Here is a 23,078-nt window from a genome sequence, read left to right as displayed (position 1 = left end):
TTTAATTGATGGTGACTATTTCTATAGATAGCCTCGGTGGAATCACTAGAAAGACCCTTATCTACTGCCCATGTAGACTCTTGGTTTCATGCACGCACGGGACTCTCGCTGTCGTTATTATAGAATCAGAGAATATAGTCGTTGATCGGCCCAGCCTAAGGCCCCAACTATCGGTATCGGAGCCATAGTGCATACAGTGACCCCTCACAACTAAGTATCCATCGAAGTTACTTATTTTGAGGAACTGTATCTCTAAACTGACACCTAACCACTGGAATGCATCCTCATGCTCACGGTTATATGACGTCTGGACCTATTTAATCTTCAACATACTCACTCGTATTATCCTGAAACGTTCTTCTAGCCAGTCCCGGCAAGATACACTATGAACACCATGAACAGTATAGTCCAGCTTGAGACTTATGCCAATGAGCTTTCCTGTGCAGCCCGGAGCCTCGTAGCTCATTGCCAGAATGCAAATATATCCTCTACTGGGCCACAGCTACGCATCCCCGAGGATGCACCCCGCTCAATCCATCAAGACCGACAAAAGATTCTTGGATCGCTGGCCAAACTACAAGTTCTGCTGAGGGGACCGGATGATTTCCTGCAGCAGATGGCCCTGCAGATCCAGATGCTTGCGAGCGTTCAATGGCTGAGCAGCCTGCAAGTACTTGTTTGCTTACCCCTCGCTGGCAGTCTTGCCCTCAAAGATTTAGCCCAATTAGCAGGTGTCCCGGAGACACAGCTATCTCGTGTTATCCGGCTGACAGCATCGGGTGGCTTCCTACAGGAGCCACAACCCGGACAGATTAGGCATACTCCTCTGTCGACCGTGTTCGTCTCGCAGAGGCGTTTTCGGGATGCAACCATGTTTCTCGCAGAATGCTGCACGCCAAGTGCATTACGTATGGCGTCCACGATGCACCCTCATGTAGGCTCCTCGGCAGAAGTGCCATGTGCGAGCGCATACAGTCTAGCCTTTTCGACCTCGGTCCCCTTCCTCAAGGCTTGCAGCTCAACTCCTAAGCTGCAGCGCCAGTGGTCCGCCTTCCTGCAGTACACTGGTGATTTTGAAGAAAAGGTGACTGAGGTTCTCAGTCGCCTGGACTGGGCCCATCTAGGCGACTGCTGTATCGTCGAGGTAAGCCCGATTCCTATTTCTGACTCCGAAGGGATGCATTGTGCTTTGTCTATCTGAGTGATTTTCTACTTCCCTGCTTGCTGACTTTTCGGCGAATTACCTAATGTAGTCCGGAGCCCAATCAGCCGAAACTGCTAAGGTGCTATCAGAACTCTATCCCGGCCTCCAGATAATCGTCCAAACAGAGACAAGAAGTTCTGACTCGGCCCACCCCCCAGCGTCGCTTGAGGCCTACAACCCCCGCATCACCTTGCAGACACGAGCTCTGGGCATGCCACAGCCCGTTCTAGATGCAGCAGCCTACATTCTTCGCCTCCCTCCATCTTCGTGGGAGTCCGGCCGTTCCCTAGTCCTCATGGAGCTGCAGAGTTATTGTACCATCCTCGCCGCCAACCGCCGCGCCATGCTGATCCTCACGGCCCGCATGCTCCCCCAGCCGGGTACGGTCGATCGCGAGATCGAGACCATTGCTCGGATGCGCGACATGATATTGTTTCAGCTGGGAGCCGAACGCGACCCAGAGGTGTCCGAGGTAGTGGATTTAGTGGGCTCGGTCGGCGATGCTCAGGGACGACTCGTGATTGTGGATCGATTACGAGCACGCAATAATTTAGCTGTGGCACTAGCCGTGAAGTATCAAGGGTGGTCTGAGCTCGATGGCGTTTTGGCTGCGTAGTGCTTATGTGAGTTGTGCCGAGTTTATCGTCAGACCGAGGGGATGTCACCTTATGCAGTGGTTTCTAAGTTACCACTAGCAATTGATTAGTCGCAGGGATCCACTTTCCCTTAGAAACTGGGTATGATTGTGGGTCAATTTGCAATAAGGACAGGCTGATTCAGCGTCTGCCCACTCTCCCTCATGTTTTACATGGTAAATGGGCCAATTCGGAATACTCGTGTCGCAGCATGCCAATGACAGAGCAGGTAAGAATGCATTTATTTCCATGGTCCCTGGGTAGGAAAGCTAAGCTCCAACACAACACAGTCGCCATGATCTCCAAGTACTCGTGCGTCTTCTGAATCTCTGATGCCATCCCTGGCTTGCATCTGGAGGACGGGCAGTACACCCTCGCCGACGGCTACTCGACCCTGACAGCTGGCGGGCAGGGAGTCCGAGTATGCTGGTTCCTCTTTGCGGAGATGGGTCAGACCTATTTTGCCACTTCGATTCCCCGGTTCACGCAGAGGACCTGGCTCAGCATCTTGCCCGGTACTGGGACGTGAGAGACTGTTTCTTTCTGGACTGTCTACGAGAGGTCGAGCAGCAAGGCATGTTATCAGCATTGGAGAGTGGACCGCATATTGTGCATCGGTGATTCTATCTACAAGGCATGTCTCTCTGAGAGCTTTCCTTTTTGTCAATTTTTTTTTATTTATCCCTCACGGAATCAAATTATTGGCATGGCGTGCCAGATGACTCCCAATATTCGCCAAGGGGGACAGGGGTCTTCCCTGTGACACCTTGTTGTCAAGACTTCATATTTATTGGGCCGCTGATTTGCTCCCCGTATGCAAGGGCGAAGTTGTATCCTAGGCTCCTATCAATATTTCACAAAATTTTTAATCGAATAGTTTTATTACTAGCACGTCATACCCGATCAGCATTGGCCTCCAGCCCCGCAGAGATTGTAAGAAATTAGCGCCCTTGGCAAAATGCCGAAGCGGCCCCGGCCGATTTAAGCTTGCTTACAATCTTTTTAATCCTAGTGGTTTTCGGACCCACGGCATAATCCTCCCGCTGTTGTTTATTGGTAGTGATTTGGGACCTAGCAATCTGTTCGAATTTTGGGGGTCAGAATTGATTGTATTCAGAAGGATATTCTGCCTAACCCCTCTATGAGAGATATTGGGTATATATACTTCACATGATGTCCCGACCTGGACTAGCTTATTCTGACACAACCCCGTATTACTTTTTATTAGCGTCGGGCGGGGATGCTATTCCTGGCGGGTAGATCCAGGGAATACTACCGACAAACCTCCGGCCGCGGTTAGGATGTAACATTGGTCCGGTTCAAGAATTGGGCCTGGGAATTAAATCTTAATGAAGCGTGGAAATGAATGCATGTAAGGTGTGCTATAGTCCCGTACTAAAATTATACGAGAACCAGTTACTCACAAGTTGATTTTATGGTCCGGTTTGACACTCGGGAGGGTTGGGTCTGGTCCCAACTTAGCACCACTCTCTCGCATCTTCATATAAACTAAATAATTTAGTGTCTACCTTTAGATACCGCTATTCCTATTCAACCCGTAGTCTGCGCTTGTTCGGTCATTTAAATACGGCTTAATGTCGCCTAAAATGGCACTTTTTAGAACTTCAATATCCCAACATCAATATATCAAGTTAGTCTAAAATAGACTACTGTCATGACATATATACTGATTCTATGCCCCACTGTCCAGGGTTGAACCTAATGTATTGCTCAGGCATAGCTTTCGCCCCTATATAGGGCGCTAGATGCGACTGATCGATAGATCAATCGTCTTGTACCTGTTTCTATGCTCAAGTGGTTATCTCTACTAGCGCAGAGAGAACCAAACCATCACACCCACGAAGGATTCTCTCCTTTCTCTCTTCGTGCTTAGCCTTCTTTCTAATATCAATCAATATCATCTACGGTTGATCCCTTACACAATACGGAGGTGCGACGCTGGCTTACGTGCGGCACATGCTTTCCGGTTACCGTTCGCTTCCATCAATCATGTCAATTGGTTTCCTCAGTACCCGGGCGTACGGATATTCTGCAATCCGTTACACTTTAATAGGCCTTTAGTCGTTAAAAAAATTTATTTGATTAATTCTTTCTTTCCCAATTAGTTCCGCTTAATCTTATTCTATTTTCCGCCTTGCTAGCCTATATGCTATTAGAAGATAAACAAGCCAGATTTGTCCGCCCCAAACACATAGGCTTCAATAGATACTAGAGGGGTATCTTTTTGACCTTCTGAGAGGACTTTCAATGCCTTCATCAACGTCAGAAGACGGCCCAAAGCTACGGGGCAGCTGTCATGCCTGTGCCATGTCGAAAGTGCGCTGCTCGAAAGAGAAACCGACGTGTGCTCGATGCCTTCGACGGTGCACGACCTGTGAATATTTTGTTACGAAGAGGCCTGGCCGGAAACAACAGGAGAAACCACCTGCACCTGTGGTAACGAGTAGTATTCCACCTACGCTGCCAGAGCTGGACCGGCCGATGACGGTGACGCTGCCAGAACAGGGCCTACTGTCTGTGCAGGACGATACCACCTCGCCTAGCTGCTCCCATACATTCTCGAGTCTCTTTGACCAGGCCGAAGCTTCCTTGTCGTCGTCGCTTACTACCTGGAGCACCGACTTTGACGATTACCTCACACCTTTCTCCCTGGGTGGATCGGCCGCTCTTGATGCCTTTGACATTGGGTCAACCAGTCATCCTGGGGGCATCAATCCCAGCATTAGCATTAGCAGCAATAGTAGTACAACCGGATCCAGCAGCGCCATACCTCCAGAAGAAACCATCTCTCTCTTCGGCCGACCTGCCTCTATGTCCCATTCACAAGTGCTGTTTCCGACAGATACAGCAGATGAGGGCAAGAAACAGCCGCGTCCTCATGGATCGCCTTGTTCCTGCCTTCCATGCGCTCTGGATCTATTGAAGCGGCTGGCCGCGACAGACTCAGCTCCAGTGGCTTTGACAGATAAAATCAACCATCGAGGGCAGGCTCAGTCCCTCGACACGACCATCACAACCAACCAACAGATCATGGACACCATTGAGGTCATTTTACAGTGTTCCTGCTCGCAGGACAGCTATCTGCTCGCCATTGTGTCTCTGGTAATATTCAAGTCTTTGGACCGATATGCGGCAGCAGCATCGCCGGCCCGGGAGCCATTCTCTTCCAGGGGATCCACACTCCGATCTCTCGGAGTGGAGAGTGAGCCTATTGACGATGCAGAACTGGATTCCTGCATGGTAGCGGCACATCGCGTCCTCGGTGAGCTACACCGCGTGCAGCGGTGTATGGCCCGACTGTCCCCCAGGTTGCAGGCGTGTGGGAGCACGGCTTCGGCCGTTTCAGATGTTGTAATGGGACAATTGGAGCCGGAACTACGGGGGCGGTTGGGTAGATTGTCAGCGGGTTTAATTGAGACTTTACGAGTGGAACAATAGCCATAGAAAGTAAGGTAGACACACGTTATATCGATATATAGCTGCGAACCCAAACGACTTCACACATGAAAAACCAGCTCATCAAGCCAGAGAGAAAAACAGAACGAAGAACAAGGCAAGCGGATTTCTCACAGCTTTCGTCCTTCCTCAATAACCTTCCTCACGGGTTCACGGGCCATCATCCTATCCAACCAATCCTTCACATACGGAAAGTCATTCACATCATACCCGTCTTCCTCCTTAATGAACTTCGTCACAGTAAGAGACCAACTGGCCCATGCCAAATCCGCAAACGAAACCCTCCCTCCAACTAACCATGGACCCCCTTGTCCAACCTCCTGCTTACTTAAATACTCATTCACCACCCCCGACACGCGCTTCATCTCATTCACATAGCGCTCCACCGCACTGGGTACTCGCTCAGGATGGAAGCTCTTGAACCAGACCGCCTGTCCGTAGTACGGGCCTTGGCCGGAGGCCTGGAAGAAGAGCCACTGTCGCGCGAGCTGGGCTTCGTTGGAGCCGGGCTCGAAGCTGATCTTGCGAGTTTTGTCGTACCGCTCGACTAGGTATTCGACAATCGCGCCGGATTCCCACAGCGTTAGGTCTGTGTTTGGGTCGTAGATAGCGGGGAGGCGGCCGTTCGGGTTGATGGCTAGGTACTCGGGCTTTTTAACGTCGGCCAGGGTAATGGGTTGGAACTCGTGGGGGAGGTTGAGTTCCTCGAGGATGATGGCTACCCGCGGTGGGTTAGGACCGCCTTTGCCCCAGAGTTTGATCGGGAGGATGTTGGATGCCATTGTTGGATTTGATCGAGTGAGATAGTTTGGGCTGAATGTATGGAGAACGATTATAAAATCGAAGGGAATACTATAGATCTATACTTGCTATTTTAGAACAAAAAAATCGACTTGGTAGCAACTTAGTCACTTATTTAAACATGCCGATATGGAGTATACCGGGGTATACACAGTCGAGTGATCGCATTACCAAGCATTATTAATTATGTGGGATGGTACCAATTCTGGGCGCTCGGCTGTTGGAGTGACCAGCGACGGATGGCTTGACAAGGATATGGACCAGGATTACTGAAACGTGGGTTTTCCTTGTTCCTGCGAGTGGGTTACAGGGCCAATTCATTACGCGAAAATAATAAAAATAATAATTCTAGTTATTCTAGATATTCATACATCTCGATCGGAAAATCACCCGCTAACCCGGCCCAGTCGAAGGCAAATACGGGTGCAAAAACGGCAAATAGTGCCTCAGAAACCCCATCGCAATACACATCGGAGCCCCCGCAGGAAACTTGGCCAGCCCATTCACTGATACCACCCCCACATTTCGCATATCCCACCTTCCATCAGGATCATCCACGGCCTCGATCATGGCTGCAGCCAGATCAGCATAGGACAGTGGGCTCTGCTCCTCGGTTAGGCTCAGGGCGTGTCCATGCGCAACATCCAGCGATAACCCCCCTGGCTTGATGAAGATGGTTGAGAGCCACTCGTGCTGTTCGCGGAGCAATTCCTCAGTCTGTCGGAGGTCGTGGTAGACATGTGATGCCGATCGCAGCAGAATCCATCGGACGAGACGGGGCGTGTCTCGGGAGAGTTGTTCATCGAGGCAGGCGGACGAGAGAAGTACGAGTTTCGGCATAATGACCTCATTCGACTCGGCCCGCAGGGATTCCAGGGCTCGAATTACCCCGAGTGCTGTGTCTTGCGCCATGCGACAGCCGGGCACATTGTCGTTGGTGGAAACCACTAGGAAGACTGCGCGCGTGCCCCGAAGGCAGTCGGTGAGGAGCGCGACGTCGTGGATGCTACCCTCGAAGATCTGCGTCTGCTTTCTGTCCGCCAGGTCGGGGATTAGGGCTAACAGTTTGGGCTTGTTGCGACAGTAGGCGTGGATGGGAACGGGCGAATGCAGAAGATGTTGGATCAAGGCAGTGCCACAATTCCCCGTCGCGCCGAGCACTGCGTAGGCCATTTTTTTTTCTTTTTTTTTTCTTTCTTATTCAGTATTCTTGATGCAGGGCTAGGTCCGTGAAAGTAAGTATCCTTGATATTGCATGATCTTAACTGAAATCCCCCAGTCCGAATGCCCCGATGGGGTCGGGTCGGGGCAAAGCGATATCCCTATACTCCTATGCCACATATAGATATAGATCTACCTCCATTATCCCGACCTTTGCCCCGACATGACCCATGTCATGGCCGACTGAGCTAACAACCTAAACTCATGTTTCGACTCTCCGAGTCGCCAGAATAATGGCAACCGGCCAGTATCCATCCAGCCGACTCCCACTACGAACGAGGTCCTCCACCTCCTTCCACAGTGGTGCAAAAGCCTCGGGGTCTCGAGAAGCATGGGGAAACGACCGAAAATGCTCTTCGAAACCCTGCAGATCCAACTCAAACCTCCAACCCTCGTCTCGTTCGTCCACCACGACATCATTCAGCCCCGTGAAGTCTGGATCCGTGACATCCTCCCGATTCTCGGGCGGCAAAATGCCCGTCAACCCCCCACCCTGCATGTTCAGGAAGATACGTCGGGCTCCAGGCTGAAACAGTTGCTCGTCCAAGGGAGCCACATTGTAGCGATCTTGGCTGCGCGCCATGACATTGATCGTATCCCCGGGGTTCTCGGCCGTCTTCAGCAGAAGCCGGCCTCCCTCCACGCTGATCTGCTCCCACACTTTCTGTACGCGAGCATCCCTGAACCGCGCCGCCCCAAACGTCGCAGCAGCAAAGGTACCCCCGGGCGTAAGTTGGGCCGCAATGGTCTCCATGGCGGCGGTCTGGTCGGCCCAGTGGATGGCGTTCAGGGCCAGGACCAGATCCACAGATCCGGGCGCAAGATCCTTGATATCCTCCATTTTGCCCACGCGGTAGCTGTATCCATCCGTGCCCAGCCTCTTCTCGGCCTGGTGCACGTTGTCGGGCACCACGTCCGACACAATAACGTGTTGGAAATGTGACCGGAGCACGCGTGAGTAGACTCCGTTTCCAGCACCCACGTCGTGCACAACAGCAAAGCGGCCGTTCTGTTGCCGGTGGTAGTCGTAGATGCGCTGGAAGAAGCTGGGTGGAGGCTGCGGACGGCCTTTACTGTAGTTTTGCCAGAATGCGGCGTCCTGTGCAAAGATCTGGTCGTTGGTGTCGACTGTCATTTTCATTTACTTTTATCTGAAGTGAAGCTGTAGAATAGATGGTTCTACCGACAAAATCGAGTTGGATGCTCCGGAGTAGTAATAACAAAGGAACAGAACTAAGTCATCTCGGTTGACCTGGAAATAACCCGGCATTAACTATCGCTAGTGATATACCCCGACCATGAGGGCTTCGTAAAACCTGGTCTCTAAACTCGGGTAACATCCAATCGCGCTAGGTATAGGACCTCGGGGGCGGGGGCTTCGAGAGTTCTATTTTGAAAATTCACTACAGTTCGCCTTTACCGAAGAGCTGCCCGCAGCGCCTTCCATCCTATAATCGCCCCAGCCAACGGAAACAGCGAGCGTGCAACATGTAACCACTGCCACTGGACACTCAACCCTCGCACCTCCTCCAAAGCGGCGTCGGATGCAGCAGCATGTAGAGCAAACAGCGTATTATTTATCGGCACCATAAAGATCCACGTAAACGGCACCATGGCTATTGTTGTCGCGGCTGCAACGCCGTAAATCGACCATGGATCACCCGCGGCTCGCTTGCTGTTTGCGACAAAGCCGTACAGCGCACACGTCGTTACTGAGAGTGCTGGCATTATCCTGTGGCCGTAGTTGTACAGGGCGACGAATTGATCTAGCAGTTGCTTGGATTGGGTGCCTGTGTCCAAGATTACCGGGATCGTGATGAGCGAAAGGGACGTCATTGCACCTGTGTTTTATCTTATTAGATACGGCTTTTTTTTGCGGACGGATATTTTGATAGTTTCTGCATACCTGATAAGAAAGACCCAGAGATGACGGCAGTTGCCTGGATGCCAATCTGACCAGTGTTCTGTGCCATGGTTTTCAGTGAGTTGAGATGAGGAATATATTGGTGTTAGATAGTTGAGATCTACGGGAACCAAATGAAAATAAGAATTGATGATCTGAGTAGCCCAATGTTATATACTATAATATCGGGGATTTCCTTCAAGTAGATACCTCGGGAGAATAGGCGCGACCGACTAAAAACCGAATGGTTATTTATGACTCTGCAGCACCCGGAATATAAAGAGCTTTCATAACATCACTCATCTTACGCAAAGCCAGTTTGATCACCAGCTGATTGAACCACAGCATACTAAATGGCCAGTGCATCAACACCTCCCAGCAAATACCTCTGTCTCACCATCTTGGGCTACCGTAAGCCCGGTATGAGCGAAGAGGCCTACCGCCACCACATGACACAGATTTCGGCGCCGATGACCAAAGACCTGATGGTCAAGCATGGTATCAAACGGTGGACAATGATCCACAACCCTACCAACACACGCGAGCTCATGACCCAGCTCTACGATTCCCAGATGGTCAATGTGGCCGACTTTGACTGCTTCAGCCAGGTCGTGTTTGAGAATATTGAAGACTATAAGCGCATGAAACAGGATCCCTGGTATAAGGAGCGGTTATTTGGGGATCACGAGAACTTCGCGGATACCAAACGGAGCATGTTAGTTTGCCTTTTTTATCGTCTACTGAAAAAAATCCTTGCTAATCTGGAGGGCGATGTAGGATGACGATTGGGTGGATTGAGGAGTTCGTCCGAGACGGGGTAGCGGTGGATGGGTTCAAGAACTGATGCGAACCACGCGATCTTTGTGCCTTCTAATGCGTTTCACCCAGTGACTAAGTTCAATGCATTAAGAGCCCCTGGCGGGGACGTTCACTAAGCCCAACGTAAAATCAAATTATAGTAGCCTGTCGGGAATCGGTGTGGGAGAGCGACATATAGCATGCCCTTGTCGGCAAACATAGCCCGAACCTTCATTTCCGAGCTAGTCATAAAATGTAAGATTGTTCCATTCGATTGCATTGAAACACATCCTCAAACGGAACTGGAAAAATGTCGCTGAAGCGCTGGCTGGTTGTTGCCTTGTCTGGTCTCGCTGTTGCGACTCGAGACTGCATCAATTCACCAAGCAGCCGAAATTGTTGGCGAGATGGTTTCGATATCCAGACCGACTATACCGACCTGAAGAATGTTCCCCAGGGCAAACTTGTCGAGGTGTGTTTCGATTATGTGGGATCCTAATAACTGAATTATTAATATTCTAGTTAGTACGATCTCACCGTGTCGCAGCAGACCATCAGTCCCGATGGATACGAGAGACTGGGAACAGTGTTCAATGGTGGGCAGATAAAGCCAAGAACGCCAACTCTTGACTGATCAGTTTCTAGGACAATACCCCGGGCCTACTATCGAGGCGGACTGGGGTGACACGCTTCGTACGTTAGCTCTGGTCATTGAGCATTCTAAGTGTATGCTAATAACGTGATATCTAGGCATCACGATACGTAACAATTTGACCAACAATGACAACGGAACAGCTGTGCACTGGCATGGTCTCCGTCAGTTTGAGACCAACTGGCTTGATGGTGTCCCTGGTGTCACACAATGCCCGATTCGAGTAAGATCCTTAGCATTTGGACGCATCCTAGAGTCAACCCCATTGATATTTCTCTTTCCCTTCTAGCCCGGAGAATCCCAGGTCTATGAATTCCGGCCGACGCAATATGGAACGTCTTGGTACCATTCGCATTTCAGCTTGCAGTGTGAGTCAATCCAAAATTCACCATCTAGAACTCTACTCACAAACTCATGAGCTTTGGTAGATTCCAATGGATTGTATGGTAGGGATGCCAATGCATGAACCTGTTTAGCCTTTGAACTAACTCAATCCCAAGGACCGATCTCCATCCACGGCCCAACTAGTGCGAATTACGACATTGATTTGGGCCCATGGACCCTAACCGACTGGTATCACGATGATGCATTTACACTGAACTGGATCTCGCTGGCAGGTCAGCTGGCCCCTTTCCCCAAGTCGACACTGCTCAATGGCAAGGGGGTATATGAATGCGATCCGGCAAATGACACTCGCTGCACGGGAAAACAAGAATATTTCGAAACCACCTTTAAGCGGGGCACTAAATACAAATTTGGACTCATCAATACGGCTACTCTGCTGACCTACTCCTTTTGGATTGACGGACACAATTTCACAGTCGTCGCGACCGATTTCGTCCCCATCGAGCCGTTCACCACAAGCAAGCTGAATATCGGCATGGGACAGCGCTACGACATCATCATTGAAGCAAACGCTAATTTTACTCATGGCTCCAACTTCTGGATCCACGCAGAGTACTGCGCTGAGGCCGGCGTCATAGACAACACCAAAGTCGGCATCATTCGATACGATGCAAACAACACCGCCGACCCTTATACACCAGCACCAAACGAGGATTACGAATGCGCAGACCCCAACCCGAGCCTACTCGTCCCAATAGTATCGAAGAGTGTCGGTGTTAAAGCCAACACGATGGACATCAAAGATTACCTCACCGTCGGCGAAGTCAACAAGCTTCCATCGCCCTGGATTCCAAACCCACGCGTGCACCTCTGGACCATCAAGACCACCGCGCTATACATCGACTGGGAAGTGCCCAGCCTGGCCAAATTAACTGCTGAAAAAAATAGTACTATCAACACTGAGTTCCCGCCGCAGAGTGTCCCCATCGTGCTGGACTATGAGACCGGCGAATGGGTATACTTCCTCATCACGGCCAACTATTCCGTCGAGGACGTCGTCACGCCGCGCAATCTCACGCCTACTGTACACCCGATCCACTTACACGGGCACGACTTTGCGATTCTAGCGCAGGGAGTGGGCGAGTTCACCGAGGACGTTAAGCCTAGTACCGAGAATCCGCCGCGGCGGGACGTCGTCGATGTCGATATCGGGGGCTGGGCATGGATTGCGTTTCAGATTGATAACCCCGGTGCGTGGCTGTTACACTGCCATTTGCAATTCCATGCTTCGGAAGGAATGGGGCTGCAATTCATTGAGCAGCCTGGGAAGATCAAGGGTCTAGTGGAGAAGGCGGGTGTGTTGGGGGAGTTCTCGGAGCGTTGCGAGGCATGGACCGATTGGTATACATCCAAGAATATCCCTGATAATTCAATACAGGAGGACTCGGGGATCTAGACGTAGATTATAATTTGCTTTTATGGTCTATTACATAGGTTTCGACTTGTATGTGCAAGTTAAGGTCTTATAAAGCTCACTACCACCTAAAGAAATAGGTGGGTTGAATATGCCAGTTCTAAATATCGAATAGAAGACATGTTTACACGCGTATTGCCTAGGGAGGTATTAAACCCCTGTATTTCGCCTAACTTTGATAATCGGCTGAATGGGCTGACTCCTTTTTCAAATCCACCGAGCCCTACCCAAGCTTCCCGCCAACCGTCCGACGTGGCGCCCTTGTCGTGATATAAGACTGATATCTAGTTCCATAATCCCGGGCCCCCATTCCAAGCACTAATTGCACTAATTTCCAAGCAATAACGTGGCCATCACCTCAGTAAGAGATACTGACAAATCCCACAAAAATGGCAACGCCCTCACAAATCTCCCTCCTGGCAAATCACTCCAGTACAATCGCGCGAGTGAACAAAGCCCCCCAAGGCTCGACCGAAACCGCCAGCCGACTTCTTCAAAAGAATCATGACGAGAACCATATCTTTTGGCGCGCCGTAGCAGGCCACAACCACGTTGCCCACTCCGTGCTCACAACCTTCGCCCTAGGCGGCGGGCCAGCGGAGCTACAGCGCGCTTTTGACGACGGCAATGACATTCAGCAGCCCCTCCCTGCCGCCAACAGCGAAACAATAAACCAACTCAGTGACCCGGACCACTTCCGGGCGCATATCGGCCAGCTGGACCAGTATGCGAATTTCCTTGCATTCTTCAGCCAGCGGATTGAATCCAACGGATATAGGTCAGTCGTCCAAGAATACGTTTTCAGCGGCAATGGCGTCGCGGAGACGATGTTCGCCCAGCTCTTCGAGGGCCTCTACCACCCCGTGATCCACCTCGCACTGGGAATTGAGTTCGATCAGCCCGCGATCGTTGCGGAGGCGCTGGCGCAGGCAGCATCGCATGACTCCATGGGATTTGAGAAGTTCCTTTTCCGCGCCGAGGCGCTGTCGCTTGCGTCATCTCCAAATTCAGATATTGCGAACGAAAGGCCGCTGGTGCAGCTGTTCCAGGATATATGGACGGCTCAACCCCTGCGTGATGCGGCGCGTGGTTTTAAGGACGGGCCTTCTAGAGTACGTGAGGGCGTGCTAGGACGAACGAGAGAGGAGATCACTACACTGGCCGCGCAGTTTACGGTTGATCGACGGAGTCTTCAACCCGTGCAACGGCGGCTTGCCGAGATGTTTAGCGTGGCCGCCTATGTAGCGGGTGCTGCGCAGCAACCTGGGAAGCCGCGGAAAATTGACTTTTTTCACTTGCATACTATCACTGCTGCGCTGTCTGTGTCTGTGCTGGTGCAGCAGGAGTGGATACCTGTTGAGGTGAAGGCTCGGTTGGTTGAGTGGAAGGCTCGTACCGACTTGGTGTGGTACGCTGCCAGTGGTGCGGTTGAGCTGCGTCTTGGGGATTTGTTGGATTACGTTCCTGGGCCCTCTGCTGATATCGACTGGAGGGATCTCTATACAGCTGTGACGATGGTCCATGATGATGGGCACCTGGCGAAGTTTGTGCGAGGGTTGAAGCATGGAGAAGAGGTCTCGAGACCATTTGAGGAAGGCGACGAAAATGGGAGCTTTCCGATTAAAGAGGAAATCTGGCTGAAGATTGCACAGCTAGCATACGACAGTACCGTCGACCGACCGATTGAGCGGAAGTGGATCTGGGGCATAGGATTCGAAGAGAATTGGAGCATTGTACTATCGAGAGAGGCGTAGCAGTTATCTTTAGTATAGCATTATGTTTGATTTGGATACATTCGTGCTGGGACCGAAGTGCTCACACAGTCTATGAACGTAGCGAAGGACAAAATTAAGCTAAAGTATAGTGAGAGGAGGAGGAAGCCTAGGCCTCTTAACAGTTCGGTCCCGGTCCTAACTTTTTAGATTGAGACGCAATTAGCGCTGAAATATGTCAACCCTTCTCGTGAGAAATATGATGCCATTTTTGGATATCAGCCGATAATGTGGTAACGATAGGACAGAGATTTTGGGAGATTGTAAAGACACAGGGCTTAACCAAATCAGATATAGAAACGAATGCGGTCATGTTGGAAGTAAAAAATTGGCTGTCTTCTACAAGTGGGATGGATCAAACCGTCTGTTGCCATTATACAGGGTGAGCTAATAATATATCTGATTAGGGAACTGTTGGCTTCTCATATATGATAATGCTGACAACTTGAACGATGTGAGACACGGCTGGCCCATAGGCTCTGACGGGTCCATACTAATAACCAGCCACGACTCAACTGCAGCTTTCGTTCTCGCTTCGTGTGAATTCCAAGTTATGCCATTTGACACAGATACTGAGTCAGCAGCGTTACTTAACATCTGGACTACATATAGAGTTAACGTCTAACAAGAAGAAGCAAAAGCTAGTACTGATACGTTGGGTAGGCTTCCTCTGGTGCTAAACCAGGTCGGTGGACTCATTGCCCAAAGAAAAATACCTCTGAAACAGTTTCTGCCCTTATACAACCGAAACTCGTCTAGTGTGGATTCTAGGAGGACGATCAGCATAAATTATAGGCGCACACTCGCGAACGTCTGGGACATGGCTCTCAGTAAACCTTCCGGAAGCACTAATGTACTCCACATGATTCTCTCATTTTTAGATCCTAACTATAACATGAAGCACTCTTAAGGGACAGTGCTCTTCATGTGAATTATCCCGCTTTGGTTTTCCTCGTGGACGAAATAGAGTAGGCACTACTCCAAGTTCTACAGGCGCATGGCGACTAACCTAAAGGTAGCTTCCTGGACGCTCAAGAGGTGCTGCTTCAAGGTGCTCTTATTAACAATTCAAGAGAGAATGGGATCATATCTATGCATTAGCTCGTCCAACGGGCGGTCATCCGTCGAATGAGTGTTGAAGAGCGAGAAAATATGTTTTCGCTTGCAGTAGCTCTTCTCCCGGCAAATTCGCCAGTTACGTGCAGTGCTGATGTTGGCCATCAAGTTGGCACCTGGACCTATTGCGAGAGAAGTTTGCCGCATATTGAAAGTATCGTGAAGCAAAGTGAGGATTTCAGAACTTTGAAAGTGAGAACCATCTTTTGCGGAGCTCCTGCTTCTCTGTTCTTGCTATGTTTGATTGTCACTACATAAACAAGACATTGTTAATCAAATACAGGTACCTCTACGAGAGAGAGAATTACAGCCTTGCTAGATCATGTGTAGACGTTGCATTAAAGAAATTTGTTAATAAAGATTCTCTTGCGTATGCGAGCATAATTGATCTTCGAGGCCTGATTAGCCTTGATATCTGTCGCCCTGTAGCTGCCCTAGAGGCTTTCGAAGAATCAGGGTTGTTAAAAACTATAGGCCGCAGCTGAGGGCTTGAAGTAACATCAGGAGATAACACTCTAACCTGCGCAGGTGTTAGGAGTCGGCCAGGCGTCTGAAAAAAGGACTCTAAAAAGTCCATTTCTCACTTATTCATACCAGGCAACTGAGAAGCAGGTATTGGACGAATCTCTGGCATACTGGATAATTCTTTAACCTGAGGTCGGAGTACGATTAACCCACGACCGGCGGGAGTGCCGGTTCAGTTGGAGGTCCAGATTGCTCTCCCCAAGGATATGAGTCTTTTTTACTTCATATTCTATTAGAGATTCGGTGGAAAAAGAGGTGATATTGTGCTATTACTTTTGAAGCACATAAATTTGTATCCTTTATTTGCGGGCTCCCCTACTTATCCGCGGAATGCTATATTATCACCAGGTGCATCTTAAAATTTAGCGTGCCGCTGTGTGCTCCAATTGTGAAGGATAAAAATCGAATCCGAGAGCAGAAACTAATCGACGATCGTTGACATTTACTTCTCGCTGTTTAAGTCGCGGAAATCGTACATAAAGCCTCTGTTGGTTTAAAGCCTGGAGCTCTCGGATGTCGATTGTCCGCATCTGAGCTATTACCCCTAACCAAACACAAAGGTCTGAGAATTGTGGCCTAAGGACTACCTTCCTCGTCTGTTGATCCGCAAACAAGTCTTGGTCTTGTAAACTGATGGCGTCCTTATCAGTTATCTGGCTTGGGGTTGGATAATAGGAGTCCTGAGGAATCAGCCACTGGAGCACATATGCATGTCTGGGAGGTATACCAATTGTAACCCTACGAATTCCCAAAATCCTGAAGCATCCGCGGAAGATATATAAACTCTGCCTGTCTCCCTGATACGTATAACTAAACAAACATCGGCGCCGCACATCCGGCTATACTCGGGTGATTTCTTTACCAGACTGGTTCTGCGACGATCTCGCTTCTGGCGAATTGACTTCCTTCTTGACCTCAAATCCTTAGGTTGTTACGGCACACCCCTTCTGGTATGCAGCATGGTCATCTATGTGTCAAATATATTACCTTTTGTTTCGAATAATTGGAGTCGAACTGACCGAGGAGCATATTGGGTTTTATATTGGAAAAAGCTGAGAAATCCTACATATGCGCAAAATAACAAAGCTGCATTTCCGGGCGCCATAATTCACCGTTCAGAGGCCACATTTTCAGAAAGAGTGGTGATCATGGTACCAGTCCTCGGTCCCAATCTTCTTCCATTAAATTGAATGGATGGAATGGGTGAAGAAAAAAAAAATATGAGATAAATTGCAGACCGAACGAAGGGTATTTAACAAGTTACTTTTTAAAATCAGGTGCTAATAATGTTTTATCAGTCAGTTCCTTAATAATTAGTCAAGTGTGGTATGGTTAATAACACACCTACGCTGGCATTATCATCTTCTAAATAAATAGGTAACATAGAAGGATAAATGTAAAACATTAGGTAACGTAGAAGGGTTAATGTACAAGAGTACTTAACGTAGAAGGATTAACATAAAATGATAGGTAATGTAAAGGGATTAATGTAAAATGGTAGGTGATGTAAAGGTATTAACGTAAATGAGTAGGTAAAGTAACAGCTCCCTGAGGATAAAGGAGATGTTTCTCTAATTAAGGTAATAATATCTAGTAACAGCCCAACACTTTTACAGCTAACATTAATGCTTTATTCTGCCGCTAAAAGCCAACTTAAAAGGATGCCACATAACAGAATAAAATAAAATAATATCTGTCTGACTATGTTCATGCGACTCAAAGGTTAATATTTTAAATAATAGAGATTTATTAAGCCAATCTACCCTACTGTTGCGCGAATGGCTTGTAATATTCTTGTAATATTTCCTACAGTAGTCGAAAGATCTCCAAACACCCCGGTCCATGTCTGGCCAGGCCGGTACCAGGTTTTGATCGGTTCGCTGGTAATTGGATTCAATGGTGGACAATCCGGATCGAAATTAAATTTACCTGGAGCAGACTCCGTAAGAAACCTTCCTGTTCCGTGGCCTAGAATTTCATGTAGGACAACCCAGATGTAATAAGCGGGAAAACGGTGCTTCTTAAACGTCTCTCGTTCTAAGTCGTCAACCAAATATAGGCCTCTTACTCGATGACTTTCTGCTACCATATGATTGGAGAAAATGATGTTTTTGTATCCTGTCTCAACGGATATTATTGTACTGCCACCTTTTAGTCTTATTCCTATCTGCAACGCCAATTAAACCATGGGCAACTCACGTTTGGAAGATTTATCTCCGGGAAGATTATACTTGAACAATAAGCGAGACCTTGCGTGAATTAACCAAACAGAGTGAGCTAACCAAACAGATTCTAAAAGGGTGAGTATCTTTACTGTGGACGCTAGAGAAATCTGGTACTTCAAATTTTTCTTTTTCAAATGGCCCATTACTGCCACTGTCACCATTTACCCAAGCAAGTTTGCAAACGAGCTTGTCTGCCATCTTTGACAATTCCTTTAGTATTTTCGTTTTACCATTATCAAGTATACACACGATTCCCTCAAATTCAGATCGAATGCCCAATGTGTCCCGGTAGGGTTCAACGAACCCGATCACTGTTTTGACTGGTGGGGATTTGTCGTTCACCCAAGTTCTCTGGGAATCTTTGTACGCAGCAAGGCTGCCGGTAACAAAGCTGTCTTGGATTTTCTGTAACATATTATATTGCGACTTGCCGGAAACATACTCACTAGCCTTTTCTAAGTATGTGTTAATACAAGCCAGCTCATCGTTATCCTCACTCGTTAGACGAATGATTTTCCCTTTTGGGATGGAATTGTTCGTTAAATGACAGATAGATTTACTTTCCGTCATTGATGCTTGAAGAATTTCGATGACTTTATTCTCTGGAGAGAGAAATTTCTTCTCCAGGCGGGTGTTTTCCGGCAGTATTAATAACTCGTCCATGGCTTTCGAAACCAAGGCTATATGTTCCTGAAATGAGTGACCTTCAAGTCCAGGGTAATAAAGCACTCTAAGTATGCTGTTATGGAAGCCCCAGACCAAATAGCGGGATCAAAAACATTGGATCCTTAATCTGTTCCCAAAGAGTAGCGGCACGTGAGGCAGCAGAGGCAGCAGACCTTGCAAGCTTGCCTTTAGAAATATCAGGGGTAAACTTTTGGTCACCAGAACCCTGTATAGTCAGTATCCTACTAGATATTAACAAGGCAATTCAGTTTCACATAGTAGTTCCCCATATTGGACAGAAATGTCACAGCGTAGTCAAGAAACGGCTGCACCTCACATACATCAAGGTTCTCCCTCCTAGCGAGGTGCTCCCAGTCACCATCGCAGCTTCTATAGAGGGCCATAATAAAATCAAATATGGAATTGGCTTCCGGAGATACTTGCCGGAAGATGATGCGTGAGCCACTCCATGCTGCTCTGACAGTCGTCAGTGCGGGAATGAGCCTTGTAAGATTTAGCGTACTTAAACATGTAATGAGCATATAGCTTTTGTTGTCGATCCAGGTTATCGAATGCAGATGCCACTGACAGCTGAAATATCTGAGGCGCTACCATTGTGAAGGCACGTCACATTTACTTGAAGAGCATTCTCTTGGTGAGAGATAGCGAGTTCTCTGCTTCGGCTGCTTTACGTATGGATACCCCGCACATGTGACGCGGCGCCTGGTGAGGCCCACGCTCCTTTGCCAAGCCAAACCAATTTGATGTCTGTGACTTGATGTCTAACAAAACCCTATCTGTCCGTTTTCGGTATAATGTTACCCTGTACAGAAGCTTGGAAAAATCATTTGCTGTAGCCTTAGTCTGGCCTATTCAAGTTAGACAGTTCTTCTTATCACACCCTCCCCATTTATCCAAGGGCAAGCAGAATATCACTCCAGGAGATATTTAATCTGTTACTGATATGAACGGAAAGTTTCGGCTTTTTGCCTTGGCATTGCGTTGTTGAATTTCGTCGATGTCAGCGCAGGTCCTTCCATGACTGCTTCCAGTCATATACTAATTATGAGATACCGAATCGCTGCAGATATAACGCACATGAGCAGATCATTGTGCCGATCACTAGCCTTCTTCAGAATAGGTTGTAGATTTCAACTTCAATAACAAGTCACAACAGTAACGATAGATAATTGTGAGGTTTTATGGGATTCTGATTAGGAGGTCTGAATTGATTATCTTCAGAAGGATGATGTGCCTCTCTCCCTTCTTTTAGGGGTATAGTAGTATAGGCTATGGTATAGGCATGGTACATGCTATATTATCTCACATGATGTCCCAAACTAGAACTAGCTTATTCTAACAATAATAAGCATGGCAATCAAAGAGTTTCGGCCCTTCAAATAGTTCAGAATTGATTAGAGGGAACTGTAAATATTGGAACTCATGACATAATTATCTAACGCTTGGGTTGACTCTCCTGTGTCGGGGTCTGCACAGGGTACTGATACAGATCCCGACATCTTCAGGGTTGCTACCAACAGAAGAGTATCTGTGTGAAAATTGGTCACTCTGGCTGGGTTTATATTCAAGTCTCGGCGATCCGTATGCCTTCTGCACCCGTGTGAGCGAGTCTAGAGCAGAATATTTCACAATCACGGCTCGCCAAGGTGTCCTCTTCGGCAAACTCATCAAGGTGTACCCAAGTACAGTAGCTTCCATTATACTTCTAGGCAGCAACTGGTCAGCTTTTTTATACCTCAGTTCTATCTGTAGCTCAAGCATCTACCAACATACGAATCATCTGAAGTTAGGACTCTTCTCTTGCGCGCATGAAGCTTTGTAACAGAGCCAATGCTTGAATGCTCCGGATGTTAGATAATGGTCGAGTTACTATAACATCTTGGTACAATTATTTGGAGACAATTCTGAACCATTTCCTGGTTGTCCCACATGTAATGCCTCGCTTAACACCACCGTTATTATCTCGGAATCACAAAGATCGTCCAAAGGTGATAGGAAAGGCTATATCTAACCTTGCCGTTGTCGGCCAATTTGTTGAAATACCAGATGTGACCTTCGCTACTATGAATTATAGTGTACGAGGCGCTCAGATGGCTGTTTATGGACTGGTGGTGTTTGAGAAAGAGCAACGAGCAACAAGAAAAACCTCAGTCTCTACTCTTCTAAGCCACCGAGACAGCATAAACTTTAGATACGGGAGGGTTTTAAAACATAAAAAATATAATGAAAAAAAAAAAAAAACAGGCAATATTTCTCTAGTACCTTATAAATTACCAATGCATTTAACCTTCCTAAGGAAAGACAACATGTCCAGCATATAGTAGTCATAATTTAAACTGACAGAAGGCTGCGCTATGGCTCCTAGTAGCAACCATGTCAGATCCTGCTGATGGTACTTGATCTATTTTTTCCCGTGAGATTGTGTAATGCAAGTGTTGCATAACTGCCCTGCCTAACAAATTTCATCCATAACTTTTAAAAGTTCCTAGGCGCGGTAGCTAGGCGAATTAATTATCTGCGATCGCGTGGTGTCTCTCCAACACAGGAAATGCCCATTGACCATGAGTCAGAGCTTCAGTTGGACTGTAAAATCGGACTGTCGTTCGGACATAAATTAGTGCTATTAATGGAAATTGTATCACAGAAAAAAGCTTTAAACTCACGCGTGATTGAAAACGAACCATGGGCAGGAACAGGAAGCCAGCTATAAATAATAACTGTTAGTATACCCTCAAATCTCTAGGTGAAGAAGCTTACTTTGCCGTCCAGTTCTGTGGCGGTGGGATGTTTGCAGACTGTACGAGAATTTGAAAACTTTCGTTTTTTGAGCCACTACCATAAACCAGAGAGCCATCCGCATAGGTCAGATTAGAACGATCTCCGACCGCATATCGATTTAGAGGGTTCGGTACTAGAAACTGCCGGGCATTGTAGGCTGTGAGACTCCAAAACCCGAATTCTGTTTGAGGGGGCTTGTTGTTGAAGGTGATGATATATGCCTGTTTGGGCTCCATGCTGAAATTGCTCCCATCCCCGTAAAAAGGGTACAGAACCTCGGTAGCCACCAATGCTAGATAGCCTGTGGACGCCACGAAGGATCGCATTTTGTAGTCCATGTTGTAATCGCCCTGGTCGGAGGGATTGAGCGCATGCCAGTTGTTCTTAAGGTTGCCCATATGTCCTGGCTGGGCTGCATTTGCTTTGACGTCGGCTAGGGCTTTTTGCGCCAAGAGAGTCAAGTTTCCAACTGTCGGAGTGTACTGGCCTTTGTGGATACCGGCTTCTCGGAGCATGCGCTGCACGCGCGGCTGGTCTGTGAAGTTTCTGGCCGGATTGAAGGGCGCAATGCGTGCAGTTAATTGCATAATCCTCGTGGGGATATCGCTGGAAAGAGAACCATTGAGAAATTCCGTGGTCAACTTCGGTACCTTGAAACTATGATCAGGGTTCCACCGTGTAACTGGGTACAAGGTTGTCTGGTTCTGGATTGCGTAGACGTGCTGGATATCTGAGCCGTTGTCCTTGACTAATATTCGACCGACAATGCCTCCATATGGTGTGGGAGAGTTGATGAATCCCCGATATCCAGCGCATGTATCGTTAGAGAGACTGTTATTCTTTGCTCCCTGATTGCATAGATAAACTCCTGGCTTCTCTGTAGCGCTGTTCGCAAAGCGAATTCGATATCTTCCTGGAATATTGTGATGGGAGCTTCCCAGATTGGCGTAGTTATTGCCGTAGCTTTGGGGTTTCAGATATGTTTTCTTAGCCACACTGATATAGCATATTATTTAAGATGGGTCAGGCACTCACGCATCGTAGAATGGAAACACCCAGTAACGGTGCGTTATTAGCGGAATCTCAATAACCAAATCATTCGCGGATAGATCTAGAATGGCCTGCGAGTAAAGCGTATCAACATTGGGACGCACGACGGCCTGGTCGGCTGCTGTGGACAGCTGTCGGTTGTGCTTGAAGCTATTGGTTCCATAGTGACTGGAGACGATAGGGACGGCCCATTGGGTAAATGGCAGCAGAGGATAGCCATACTATACAATAAATAAGAGTCTGTAACTATACTGCAAGAGCTTTGTACATACGATCAGGGAGAATTTGGTTGCTTCGACCGCAGTGGGATTCGAGGATATTGCGGGGGTGAGTAAGGCCAGAAAACTGATGCTGGACACAAGAAAGCGCATATTGTACTTTTGAGACGGGTATGACAGGCTGTCAATCCCTAATT

General features: G+C 48.1%; 12 protein-coding genes across 12 annotated transcripts; 5 read left to right on the top strand and 7 right to left on the bottom strand.

Annotated features, from left to right (window-relative positions):
* Positions 1–385: 385 nt before the first annotated feature.
* Positions 386–1,820, top strand: tpcD (trypacidin cluster transcriptional coactivator tpcD; the record flags this gene model as incomplete). The annotated part of the gene is made up of 2 exons (XM_033572635.1): positions 386–1,144; positions 1,254–1,820. The coding sequence occupies 2 exons, from the start codon at positions 386–388 to the stop codon at positions 1,818–1,820; spliced, it is 1,326 nt and encodes a 441-aa protein (XP_033425950.1).
* Positions 1,821–2,080: 260 nt separating this feature from the next.
* Positions 2,081–2,428, bottom strand: ATNIH1004_008021 (uncharacterized protein; the record flags this gene model as incomplete). Its single annotated transcript, XM_033572634.1, has 1 exon — positions 2,081–2,428. The coding sequence occupies one exon, from the start codon at positions 2,426–2,428 to the stop codon at positions 2,081–2,083; it is 348 nt and encodes a 115-aa protein (XP_033425949.1).
* A 1,679-nt stretch (positions 2,429–4,107) lies between these two features.
* On the top strand, positions 4,108–5,298 carry tpcE (Zn(II)2Cys6 domain-containing transcription factor tpcE; the record flags this gene model as incomplete). Its single annotated transcript, XM_033572633.1, has 1 exon — positions 4,108–5,298. The coding sequence occupies one exon, from the start codon at positions 4,108–4,110 to the stop codon at positions 5,296–5,298; it is 1,191 nt and encodes a 396-aa protein (XP_033425948.1).
* A 128-nt stretch (positions 5,299–5,426) lies between these two features.
* tpcF (glutathione S-transferase tpcF) lies at positions 5,427–6,098 on the bottom strand (the record flags this gene model as incomplete). Its single annotated transcript, XM_033572632.1, has 1 exon — positions 5,427–6,098. The coding sequence occupies one exon, from the start codon at positions 6,096–6,098 to the stop codon at positions 5,427–5,429; it is 672 nt and encodes a 223-aa protein (XP_033425947.1).
* Positions 6,099–6,510: 412 nt separating this feature from the next.
* On the bottom strand, positions 6,511–7,290 carry tpcG (oxidoreductase tpcG; the record flags this gene model as incomplete). The annotated part of the gene is made up of 1 exon (XM_033572631.1): positions 6,511–7,290. The coding sequence occupies one exon, from the start codon at positions 7,288–7,290 to the stop codon at positions 6,511–6,513; it is 780 nt and encodes a 259-aa protein (XP_033425946.1).
* A 250-nt stretch (positions 7,291–7,540) lies between these two features.
* On the bottom strand, positions 7,541–8,473 carry tpcM (methyltransferase tpcM; the record flags this gene model as incomplete). Its single annotated transcript, XM_033572630.1, has 1 exon — positions 7,541–8,473. One exon carries the CDS (start codon positions 8,471–8,473, stop codon positions 7,541–7,543), a length of 933 nt encoding a protein of 310 aa, XP_033425945.1.
* A 281-nt stretch (positions 8,474–8,754) lies between these two features.
* tpcL (anthrone oxygenase tpcL) lies at positions 8,755–9,311 on the bottom strand (the record flags this gene model as incomplete). The annotated part of the gene is made up of 2 exons (XM_033572629.1): positions 8,755–9,179; positions 9,245–9,311. 2 exons carry the CDS (start codon positions 9,309–9,311, stop codon positions 8,755–8,757), a joined length of 492 nt encoding a protein of 163 aa, XP_033425944.1.
* Positions 9,312–9,594: 283 nt separating this feature from the next.
* On the top strand, positions 9,595–10,085 carry tpcK (decarboxylase tpcK; the record flags this gene model as incomplete). Its single annotated transcript, XM_033572628.1, has 2 exons — positions 9,595–9,956; positions 10,019–10,085. The coding sequence occupies 2 exons, from the start codon at positions 9,595–9,597 to the stop codon at positions 10,083–10,085; spliced, it is 429 nt and encodes a 142-aa protein (XP_033425943.1).
* Positions 10,086–10,349: 264 nt separating this feature from the next.
* Positions 10,350–12,492, top strand: tpcJ (oxidoreductase tpcJ; the record flags this gene model as incomplete). Its single annotated transcript, XM_033572627.1, has 7 exons — positions 10,350–10,511; positions 10,566–10,635; positions 10,685–10,732; positions 10,790–10,914; positions 10,981–11,059; positions 11,120–11,137; positions 11,192–12,492. 7 exons carry the CDS (start codon positions 10,350–10,352, stop codon positions 12,490–12,492), a joined length of 1,803 nt encoding a protein of 600 aa, XP_033425942.1.
* Positions 12,493–12,899: 407 nt separating this feature from the next.
* On the top strand, positions 12,900–14,264 carry tpcI (questin oxygenase tpcI; the record flags this gene model as incomplete). Its single annotated transcript, XM_033572626.1, has 1 exon — positions 12,900–14,264. The coding sequence occupies one exon, from the start codon at positions 12,900–12,902 to the stop codon at positions 14,262–14,264; it is 1,365 nt and encodes a 454-aa protein (XP_033425941.1).
* Positions 14,265–18,890: 4,626 nt separating this feature from the next.
* ATNIH1004_008012 (uncharacterized protein) lies at positions 18,891–19,429 on the bottom strand (the record flags this gene model as incomplete). The annotated part of the gene is made up of 3 exons (XM_033572625.1): positions 18,891–19,040; positions 19,090–19,291; positions 19,338–19,429. The coding sequence occupies 3 exons, from the start codon at positions 19,427–19,429 to the stop codon at positions 18,891–18,893; spliced, it is 444 nt and encodes a 147-aa protein (XP_033425940.1).
* A 2,159-nt stretch (positions 19,430–21,588) lies between these two features.
* Positions 21,589–23,034, bottom strand: ATNIH1004_008011 (uncharacterized protein; the record flags this gene model as incomplete). Its single annotated transcript, XM_033572624.1, has 3 exons — positions 21,589–22,576; positions 22,649–22,884; positions 22,936–23,034. 3 exons carry the CDS (start codon positions 23,032–23,034, stop codon positions 21,589–21,591), a joined length of 1,323 nt encoding a protein of 440 aa, XP_033425939.1.
* Between the last annotated feature and the right edge of the window lie 44 nt (positions 23,035–23,078).

This window comes from Aspergillus tanneri (genome assembly GCF_003426965.1).
Source record: "Aspergillus tanneri strain NIH1004 chromosome Unknown AapTan_7_pilon_pilon_pilon, whole genome shotgun sequence".
Lineage (NCBI taxonomy): Eukaryota > Fungi > Ascomycota > Eurotiomycetes > Eurotiales > Aspergillaceae > Aspergillus > Aspergillus tanneri.
This window is presented reverse-complemented; position numbering and strand designations above follow the sequence as displayed.